Genomic DNA, 10,608 nt, shown 5'->3' on the forward strand with positions numbered 1-10,608 from the left:
CAGAGTACAACAAAATTAGTCACTTTTATTTAAAGAAACATTAAAAATAAGTGTGCAAAATTAAATTTCATGATTAAATACACATAAAAGTAACATGCATACTTTACACTGAAACCCACATACAAAGTTAGTTGATTACATGACAGTGAAAGAGCCAGCAAATGGAGGACTTGCTGCTGCAGATTTTAAATGTTTGCAACCTGAAATCAAAACCATAAAATCAGGCTTCTTAAAGGGAATTTAAGGAAATTAAACAAACACATACCTCAAGTAGGACTAACGACAGACAGCCCTAAGCCATTTTAGTCACCAAATGTTAGAGAAACGCTCGGCGCCTGTCACTCTCTAGACGTTAGTGTGCAGTTCTCGTACGTGGGGGGCGGGGGCCGTGGGGCGCAGGTGCGGGCACTGCCTGCTGAGGTGCCACACGGCTCCCTTCACGCCCTCTACCAAGTGACGCCTCCTTCCAGGACTATCTGTAGAGTCTGTGCTTTGCTGTCCCTGGCACAGGACAGGGAGCAGCTGGACCCTGTGTGACACACACAGCGCCCTCCACAAGGGCACCAGCACACGCACACACGGCCAGGGCACGGGCTCACAACGGGAGCGGCGAGGACGACGCGGGGCTCGGGACAGCTGTGTGTCCACAGTCAGTGGGAGAAAAACTGCTGCCCCTTTTCTAAGGCAAGCTGCTGGTATTGTTCCGTTTAAATCCGGTTATGCTGTAAGAACTGACATTTACACACTAACATTTCCCCACCGAGACACAGTAAAAATGATGGAATTTGGTGCCAGAAACAAATCTCGATGTGTTCATCCTTTCTCAGCCCAGTCCCCAGGTTTGTATGGAGCCCCAGCTATAGGTGCGAGAAGCAGAGGAACCACTAAAGCCAGCGTCCCGGGGGACTGAGGGTAACCAGCCAGCAGCCGGGCTTGAGCTGCTCAGCCGCATGAGTGTCTGCAGTGCCTCGACGGCGGTTTGTTCTTAATACTGGAAACGCAAAGCCTTGCTCAGGAAAAGGGACAGCCGCGTGTGGCCTGGAGACCCAGGTCCCGGGCAGTCCCTCCAGCCTGTCACCCACAAGGCCCCAGGAGCCCACGGGGCGCACTCAGCACTCGGCGTGGGCTGCACTGCAGCTGAGGACTCACAGCTTGTCGTCGGTCATTTCTAGAAACTGGGCGTAGACGTCGCGGATGCACTCGCCCTTGGGGTTGAACAGGAATTTGTAGTAGCTGCCGTCTGCACAGATGGCTGCGATACAAGGACACCATGTCACTTACACGTCTCTCCCCGGAAAGTTAAAAGCGGGCGGCCCCCCGGGAGCTGAACTGCACACGGCCCTGCGGGCACTGAGCAGCTGATGTGTGAATTTGGGGTCTGCCATGGTCTCCCCTCCTTCCCCAGCACACACACGGCCAGGAGGTCCTGCTGTCCTGGGGGTGGCAGGGATCAGAAAAAACCTTCTTTGGTCATCAGTTCAAAAAACCAACTGATCGGCCCCAGGATTTCCTGGAGAGCCCCAGAAGGCAGAGAGCTGGCAGCGCGCGAGGCTGTGCAGACACTGAGTGGGGCGCACGGTGTCCCCAGTGGGGCAGGACCAGCACTGATGACAGCTGACGGGTTGTCACTCTCGCCTCGGAAGGGCTGCTTACTTACCAATGACAGCGTTTGGCTCTGTTCCAAAGGCACAAATGCATGGAGAGCCTGAGGGGACCTGGAACTTGGAAAAACTCCACTTGGAACTGAAGTATTTTGGAAGGAAACTGGCTGATGCCAAACTATGAGGACAAGGGAAAAAAGAATGGAAGTTATGTTCACAAAATCAGATGCAGCTCCTTTAACACAGGCTTAGCCTTCATGATTCAAGTTCAACTTTTGCTTTTAATTTTTTTTCTTAAGATTTTATTGGGGAATTGGGGGAGGGGAACAGCCAAGTTGTTGTCCTTCAATCTTAGTTGTGGAGGGCGCAGCTAGCTCAGCTCCAAGTCCAGTCTCCATCCTGCCACCTGATGGCAGCTCAGCTTGGGTGCAGCTCACTGGCCCATGTGGGAATTCAACCGGCGACCCTGTTGCTCAGAGCTCGTGCTCTTAACCAACTGAGCCACTCGGCCAGCCCTGCTTTTAATTTTTAATTTTTCACTTGAAAACACTTAAGTCCCTACAAACGGCTGTTGAATAAACCCAGAAGGGGCACAGGCTTCCACCGTCACTAAATTAACTGTCTGAGCAGGCACACATTACGACAGCTGTCAAGAGTCCAGGCCCCAGATCTCGTTATCGGAAAGGGGCCTGGAACTGCAGCAGACGCCCCAGGGAGCTCAGGACGGGGTGTGGTGGGGCCACCAAAGCAGCAGTCAGTCCTTAGCTCTGGGGACCTACCTAGACTGTTTATTCCTTTTTGGATCTTCAGCAGCAAAAATGTGTACTGTGCCGTGGTCGCTGGACACGCAGATGAGGGACGCGTCCTGATTGAAGTTAATGCTGCAGAGAGACCAGCTGGCATCAGCTCCATGTGGGTGGGGAAGCCCAGCCCAGCCCTCGGCTGGCGCCTCCCACCTCAGCCTCCCCTACTCCAGGCAGCAATGTTAAGAACCACCCCTCCATTAACAAGCCCCAGAGGGTCACAGCCAAGGAACCACCTGGGGTCCCACAGGAGGTCCCTCCTTGGGTGCTGAAGCCCCGGGCTGGACACCAGGGATAGGGAGGGGCTTCCTGCAGCCCTGGGGGCCTGCCACTCAGGTGAGAAAAGCCCACCTTTCCAACAACCCTGCCTTCTCGGGGCGCAGGCTGCCCCTGTGAAAGTGGGCATCCCCTGGGCTGGGCAGGCGCCTGCTTGGGCTGGAGGGACAGAGAGCAGACAGGCAGGAGCACCTGCTGCCCATCACAGGCCCACAGGCATGGCCACTACATTTATAAGTTGATTACGTCTCTAACTCACAGACCCAGTGCTGCTCAACACCCACAAAAGTCTCAGATTCAGAGAATGAAATCCTGCCCCAGCAGGGGTCCAGCCACTTCAGTGCTGTGGCCGCCAAGGGCAGTGGTAACCGCCACGGTCTCTCAGAAGCCTGAAGTTATCACAGGTGAGTTAATGCAGCTCTAGGAGGGGCCTTAAAACCCCGCAGAAATAAGCGGAAGGACAATGACACGATAACATCGAAGTGGCCAATACTGATAAATGCTGATAGGGTGCGGGGTTAACGGTGATACTATTCTTTCTTCTGTGTGTACGTGCTTAAGAAGCTAAGAGTCAGTAAGGATGAAACAAGCTGCACGTGACCCCCTAACCGCAGACCCTCCTGCCCGCCTCGGGGGCCTTGAGTTGCCCTCCAAACCACACAGGGCCCGTGTCAGGAGGAGCGCCGACCCAGCCAGGGCCCTCTCTACACAGAGCGGCGTGACGTGTGTCCTCACCAGTAAATGTTTGCCGCCTGCGATCCTCTCCGTAGCTCCTGGATTAAATGCCCTGATGAAGTATCAAATATTCTTATAAGGGTCCCCTTTGAAAAACAGTGAAGTGTTTCATTATCAAAGACTCAACAATGTTTTTGTTAGTTCTTAAATGACTTACATTCACAAGCCCACTGGCCCCCGTGGCCCTACCCCAAACACACCCACATCCCCTAATACCCAGCTTGCCCCTCTGTGGCTCCCAGCAGTGGGTTGGTAGCTCCTCCGTCCCATAGCACTGGGCAGGGAAGAGGGGATGAGGGAGACCCAGGGCCCAGATGCTGGGCGAGAGTCTTCAGCTAAGCCTGTGGCCCTGTTCCCCTGGTGGACACCGGCCTGAACTGCCCCTTGAGTGGCATCAGCTCACTAGAGCAATGGCGCCTTCACGGTCACTCCCAAAGCCAGTTGGTAAAGTGACACCAGGGTCAGGCTGCCTGAGAGATGAGACACGGCCAAATCAAACGACTTCCACGGCTCATCTCCTGGGAGAAGCTGACCAAGAACCTGAGGCGTGGGCAGCCCCGGGAGGGCCGGCCCCGCCGAGCCCACAGCAGAGCCCACGGGTAAGCAGGGAGCGAGGGCGGCTCTGGGACACGCACTTACTTTTTCCGACGCGGTTGCGATTCTTGTTCCCTGCAGGTTGAGAGCAATGCAGCTGAGGACGCCCTCGTGGGCAGGAATGTCCACGGGTGGCTTCTCAGTGCTGGCCAGGTCTACGAGCTGCACGTGCCCTGTGTGCGTGCCCGGGAAGGCCAGCAGGGAGTTGTTACTGTTGGGGCACAGGACACAGAGGCCTAAACAGACACGGAGAACCGTCAGGGTCCACGGCCACCTTCGAAGCTTCTTTCCCACAAGGAGGCTCATCTGAAACCCGCTCTCTGCCCGCCAGTCACCACGGAAAAACTAGGGAAAATCACTTGCGGGTTCCATTCATATCAGAATCACAAACTCTCTTCACTGTCAAGGGGACCAGAGGGCCAAGCAAAGCAACCTCCTTCCCATGAGACTGTCTATGGTTGGAGACGTTTGCTAAACTTCCTGAATAAACTTCATGAAATGTCTGTCTCCCACGGTGCCAGCTGCTGAGAATGCAACATCATGAAGTCTGAGCCAATCCGTTAGCAACGACATAAGAAGACCAAACACTTAAGAGTAAGTTTAAGGATGGATGTACGAGACACTAACGCTGCAAACAAAGGACCGACAGACACGGCTACACTACTATCCTGGGTTTGAATCTCCATTGTACAGCCAGTGCGATCGCAGTCCAAGTCTCCGCAGGCGTTTCTGAAGGGACAGGCAAGCTGACATTACATGTCCTCAGGGACGCAAAGGCCCCAGACCAGCCAACACATGTCCCGTAGTAAGAGCATGAGTGGACGACTTTCACTACCTTGTTTCAAGAATTATTTTAAATCAGGTCAGTGTGGTATAAAGACATAAACACAAGTCACTGCAACAGAATGAAGAATCCAGAAACATCTTACACTCATTTGATCGAATAAAAGTAACAAGGTAATTCACTGCAGAAAAACCGTCTTTTTAACAAACAGTACCAGAAACTGGAGGATATCCATGTAGAAAAAAAACCTGAGCCTTCGCCTCACGCAATGTACAGAAATTAACTTGAGGACCGGCGGAGTGGCATGTTGGTTAAGAGCTGGCTTGGGACGCCAGAGGGCCCCGGTTCGGATCCCACATATGAGGGCCAGTGACACTGCCCTCTACGACGGCATAGGCTGCACCCCCTGCTGCAGTGGGTTGCCATGGGCTACCGTGAGTAGCCAGCAGCCAGAGTGAGCGGCCAGCAGCCACCATGAGCGGCCGTCCAGAAGCTGGCGACTGATCTGCCTCGCCCGGGAAGAGCGCAATGATGGTGCCAACTTGGGCCAGTGAAGCAACGTCCTCCACAACTAGACTGAGAAACAAAAGGACAGCAACTTTTCTGTTTCCCTTCCCCCAATTCCCCAGCGCTGTTCCCATCCCCCCAATTCTCCAATAAAAATCTTAAAAAAAAAAAAAGGAAGAAATTAACTTGAAGTGGATCAAAGACTTGTGATCTAAAGTTATTAAACTTCTATAAGAAAACATAAAAGAAAATCTTTACATGTTAAAAAGCCACAGACCAACTGAAAACATCTGCAGGACTGTGCCAGGCAAAGGGCTTTCTCTAGACCATAGAAGGAATTCTTAGAACTCTGAATTCTTGAGCTGGAGTAAGATACAAAATTCTAAAGTGGGCAAGAGGTTTGAAAACACTTCACAAAAGATGTACAAACGGCAGTGAGCACATGGAGAGGGGCCCCCGTCACTCGTCCTAAAGGAGGTAAGTGTCACGACATCCACACGTCTAAAGTTCCAAACACCAACACCACCAAGTGCTGACGACGCCATGTCACAGCTGGAACACTCATAAATCACCAATGGGGATGGAAAAGGACACAGCCGCTTTGGAGAACATTTTTGTTAGTATTTTACAGAGTTCCACGTATGTTTACAATATGACCCAGCAATTACACTCCTCAGGACTCACTCAAGGGAAACGAAAACACGTCCATGCCAAGGCTTGTACGTGAAAGTCATAGCAGCTTCTCCTCATAAGAGCCACAAACACTGGCGTAGATAAACGACGGGGGTCTGTCCACACTCCGGAATATTCCACAGCGATAAAAAGGAGCAAATGATAATACGCACAGAAACATGAAGGAATCTCAGAAATACTAAGAGAAATACAGCAAACACACCTCAAAAAGGCAGAATCTCAACGTGAGGTGGGGGCGGGGGGAAAGAGCCTTGGGAAGCTTCTGGGGAATGGGGCTAGTTTGTCTTGACTGTGGCGGTAATTATACAACTGTTTCCAATTACTGAAATGTATCAAATAATATACTCAAAATGAGTGAGTTTTATATAAATTATACCTCGATAAGTCTAGGAGGAAAAACCCCAAAACTCCTAAAAAGCAAGCCAGCCAATATAATGAGTATCAGAGTCAGCCAGAAGAAAAGGAAGTGCCTCAGAACGTAAAAGGAACACAGATCCAGGACCCACACAGAGCTCCTGAATGGCCGACAGTCACTGTGAAAAAAACCCCGTGAAGGCCCCACTCCCCCATGAGTCTGCTGGGAGAGGCAGGTGAGGTCTCAGAACCACTGCCTATGTCACCCAGGAGGGAAGGGCGCAGAAGGGAAAAGCTACCTCTCCCAGAACCGCTCCCCAAACCCCCCCCCGACACCCCCCCTCCCCCTGTGCCTCAGGACCACTCCTCAGACCTGCGTGGAGGAGGGGTACCCAGCACAGGTCAGCATCCCTGCCTGGACCAGACCCGAGGAAGCCAGGAACCATCGTCATCCTCCGAATTGCTCACCTTTAGGGTTGTAGCAGGTTTCAAAGACGTGCAATTGATGGGGATTGTGTGTGAATGTAAACACCTTAATCATAGAGTCCAAAACCACCACAATTCTGGAAAGAAAAAACCACAATCAGAATTCCTATAGTCAAAAGCGACACTCAAGCATTTCATCATCTGTGTTCTTATCCTTTGGAGCCTCAGAAACGCTCCACAGGACCCACAAAAGATTGTCCTTCAGTCCGGGGCCGGTGCAGGAGGGCTCTTTGGAGCAGGTCACCTGAGGGCGCGGTCAGCACCAAGGAGCCAGCGCCCGGCGCCTGGGGAGAGGCTGCCTGCGGACTGTCTGATGGTTGTGCCGTCTGCCTGGCCAAAGACCTGAGTAGAGCACGCGGGCAGCAAGTATGCTTCCACTGCTTCCTGGTCCGCCCTGGACAAATGCCAGGCAGCGGGTCCTTGACTGGCCCCCGTGTTTGCACGGAGGGTCCCTAAACACTGACATCACTGGAGTCACAGATGGATCTAAGGACACAGGGATGACGTTCACTTTGCCGGGTGCCTTTGTCCTCCCACAGTTCACCTTGCCGGGTGCCGTTGTCCTCCTCCCACAGCTGAGTGTAATATGTAAATCAGGCCCAAATTACTGAAGCTTGTTCTGTCTTCTCAACCTGCTAGAAAACACTTCAATATTCTCCTGAACACTATGGAGGACTGGCTGGCTTTCAACAAGTGCGAGTCAGTGACACCTGCACACTAAGAGTCTCCAAATGGAAAACGTTTATTGAGGCAGCGTTTGGAAAAGCATGGATGAAGGGTGAGGCAATTCCAGGTTCTAAACTGGTGTCCTCAGTCTGTGCCTGCTGGGTGGGGCCTGGTCCGTGCCAGGCTGTCCAGCCCCTTCCCCTACCCACTCCCTGCCGCAAGTGACCCTGGGAGCCAGTTCAGTTCCCAGGCGGCAACAGTACGCTTTGTGTTCTTTGGGTCAGAAACTCAGAAACTACAGCCATCACATTTTATTTAATACATGATTTTCCTTCAGTGTGAAAGTATTTCATCCATCTTCAGAGAAAGTGACTCTTCCACTTCTAAAATCCAGATACCAAACCTACCTATCTCGCCGCAGTTTGACCGCCTTGACTTCTGTGGAAAATTCTATTTCAATAACAGTCTTCTTTTTCAGGTCGTCCCAGATCATCACTGAAATGGCAGAAAGAATCTGTGAACACAGTGACGAGCAGGCTGCTTCTGAAGGGGGTGTCAGGTCACAACCGCCTCAGCAGGGACAAGAAGCCTCCCAGGTCTCAGACCCACCCAGCACCTGCACTGTGGGCCTCCCCCTCAGACCCACCCTCGCCTCCCAAGTCTCGGCCCCTTCCTCTCCCTCACAACCTGGCCAGCACTTCAGGCCACGAGAGTCTCTCTTTCTCTCTCTCGCTCTCACACACACACACACGTGCACACGTGCGTTCATCTCTGCTCTGCCAGTCCTTCCTGGCTTTTAGGCAAACATCTCCCCATCCCTCTTCCTGTGGTTCCACTTGATGGGGCCAGAATGCACGCCTGACCACACTGACTTTGGGCTCAAGTGCTACAGATAAGCCTGGATCCAGAAAAGAAAGGGTTCGGTTTCCTCGTGGAGGTAAGAGGCACAAAATGCCAGGGCTGGGGGTTTCTTGACCCGCCCAACTGTTCTCGCTCTCCATGTTTCGTGGGGTTAGCGGCTTGCACCCCAAGGGCTGAGATAACTCAGAGAACCTTCAAGGATGAGAACGCTGGCCGACAGTGCTGGGACGCGGCAAGGGCACATGGCATGCGGCCATTTTTAGCTTCTTGACTTGAAAAGCCGTGTATGAAGTGTGAGGTGAGCGAAAGTACATTCTCCTCGACAGTCAAGTCATGGGCAAGGCGGCCAAGGCTGGAAGGGAACAAACGTTTCCCTGAAGGTCCTGACACCACGACCAGCACGAGTCCTGGGGCTAAATTCAGGTTAAGTTTTGCCCAAATGGACTAAGTGACCTAACTTTCAAATCAAGAGATAACTCAACACCAGCCTGCAAGAACTACCAAATGCATTATTAATAATGTACAGTTTATCGACTACTGAAGACGTTAATTAAAATGTATAAGGATTAAAAAAATACATTTAAGGGCCAGCCGAGTGGCGTGTTGGTTAGGAGCTGGCTTGGGACACCAGCTCTGAGCACCAGGGCCGCCGGTTCAGATCTCACATGGGCCAATGACGCTGCGCCCTCTACAGCTAAGATGGTGAACAACAGCTCAACCTGGAGCTGGGCTGCGGTGAGTTGCCAGCGACGGAATAGGCTGCAGTGGGCTGCTGTGAGCTACCATGAGCAGCTGGCAGCCAGCGTGAACTGCTGTGAGCCACTGTCCAGAAGCCGGCGATTGATCTGCCTCGCCCGGGGAAGAGCACAATAATACCAACATGGGCCAGTGAAGCAACATCCTCCACAACTAGACTGAAGAACAAAAGGACAGCAACTTGTCTGTTCCCCTTCCCCGATTCCCCAACGCTGTTCCCTCCCCGAATTACCCAATAAAATCTTTAAAAATATATATACATATATTTGAAACATTATTGAAAATATATATTTTTAATCTTACAAAAGCTTAAACAAACCCAGTTCTTCTTTAAAAATTGTCTTTAGCACTCTACAAAAAGTACATTTAAATTTTTCCCAAAATTTGCTGTTAGAAATTGCTTTCTCCTAAGTCTATAAATTCTGAAACACCCTCATTCTTGGAATTTTTTACAGAGAATAAGATGTTAAAGGTGGAGGACATTCTAGAGATTTCTGATCCAACTGCCCACCCCCCCACACACACACCCAGGGGTCACGTGACGCCTCTCCTCCCACACTGCCCCGGTGGGGCCAGGCTCCTGCTCCCTTTCCTCATCAATGGCGGCCGAGAAAATTCTTCAGGACAAGACAAAGCAACAATACGGCACTGGCACTGCCGCCTGTCCCCAAGTAGCCCAGGTAAACAATCCGTATCCACTGCAAAGCCCACCCCTGCCACCCGGCTCTTTGAGCACCGCTCTTTCCATGTCACCTCTGGGTGACCTCTTCCAGGGCTCACGGCCACAGGCACTGCATACCAGCCATGCTGCAATGACCTGGACAGCGACCCAGGCTTTCGGACCTTCAGTCTGTGACAATAAGTTGGGCAGGTCTATGCACACAGAGCCCGGCGCTCAGGAGAGGTTATCAGAGCAAACTCTCACCAGAGGACAGTTCCGTTTTCAGGGTCACGGTCACGCGGTCTGGGCTCCTCTGGGCCCAGGGCAGGTCAAGGTCGCTGCCCACCCAACACCCTCTGCTCAGGCCCCAGCTACTCCCCACTGCACGGGCTCTCAAGCCCAGGGCACATCCTGGAAAGCCTCTCTCGCTACCGCCCTTCTTCCCGCCCCCACCAAACCTGCAAGAGAGCAGCCTCCACCTCCCACCCACTCTGCAGCCTGTCACCAGGAGGCTCCAACTCAGCAGCACCCCAAGGCCGCCAGTATCACTCAGGTCACCAGGCCCAGGGGCCTTTTCTCAGCCCCATGCCCCCCCTGCCACCCCCCAGCACTGGACCCTGAGGACCACACTCACTTCCCTCTGCCCCCCCCTTCTGTGCTTTCATCTCTGCCTCCAATACTGGTGTCTCCTCGCTGCCATTTCACACACTGCCTCCAGGCTAGGCATCCCTAAGATCTGGTGATTGCTTTCCCAACCACACCCTCAAGAGCCAGACCCTGTACACTGCAGTCTCTCTGTTTCTCTCTCTCTCTCTCTCTCTCTCTCTCTCT

At 52.5% G+C, this 10,608-nt stretch overlaps 1 protein-coding gene across 3 annotated transcripts in view; it reads right to left on the reverse strand.

Moving 5' to 3' along the window:
* WDR45B (WD repeat domain 45B) overlaps nucleotides 1–10,608 on the reverse strand; it is a 20,500-nt gene continuing 9,892 nt past the window's right edge. For 2 of the 3 annotated variants that reach the window (XM_019661962.1, XM_019661963.1), the window contains exons 4-10: nucleotides 7,907–7,994; nucleotides 6,816–6,910; nucleotides 4,055–4,245; nucleotides 3,416–3,501; nucleotides 2,381–2,482; nucleotides 1,658–1,779; nucleotides 1–1,252 (exon numbers count right to left, since the gene is read on the reverse strand). In XM_019661962.1, the coding sequence (XP_019517507.1) occupies nucleotides 1,146–1,252; nucleotides 1,658–1,779; nucleotides 2,381–2,482; nucleotides 3,416–3,501; nucleotides 4,055–4,245; nucleotides 6,816–6,910; nucleotides 7,907–7,994 (791 nt within the window). In that variant the 3' untranslated portion in view covers nucleotides 1–1,145. Of the gene's footprint in view, nucleotides 1,253–1,657; nucleotides 1,780–2,380; nucleotides 2,483–3,415; nucleotides 3,502–4,054; nucleotides 4,246–6,815; nucleotides 6,911–7,906; nucleotides 7,995–8,552; nucleotides 8,789–10,608 lie in introns of those variants that run through there. The other variant, XM_019661964.1, reaches the window with a different exon arrangement.

This window comes from Hipposideros armiger, unplaced genomic scaffold (genome assembly GCF_001890085.2).
Source record: "Hipposideros armiger isolate ML-2016 unplaced genomic scaffold, ASM189008v1 scaffold_362, whole genome shotgun sequence".
NCBI lineage: Eukaryota > Metazoa > Chordata > Mammalia > Chiroptera > Hipposideridae > Hipposideros > Hipposideros armiger.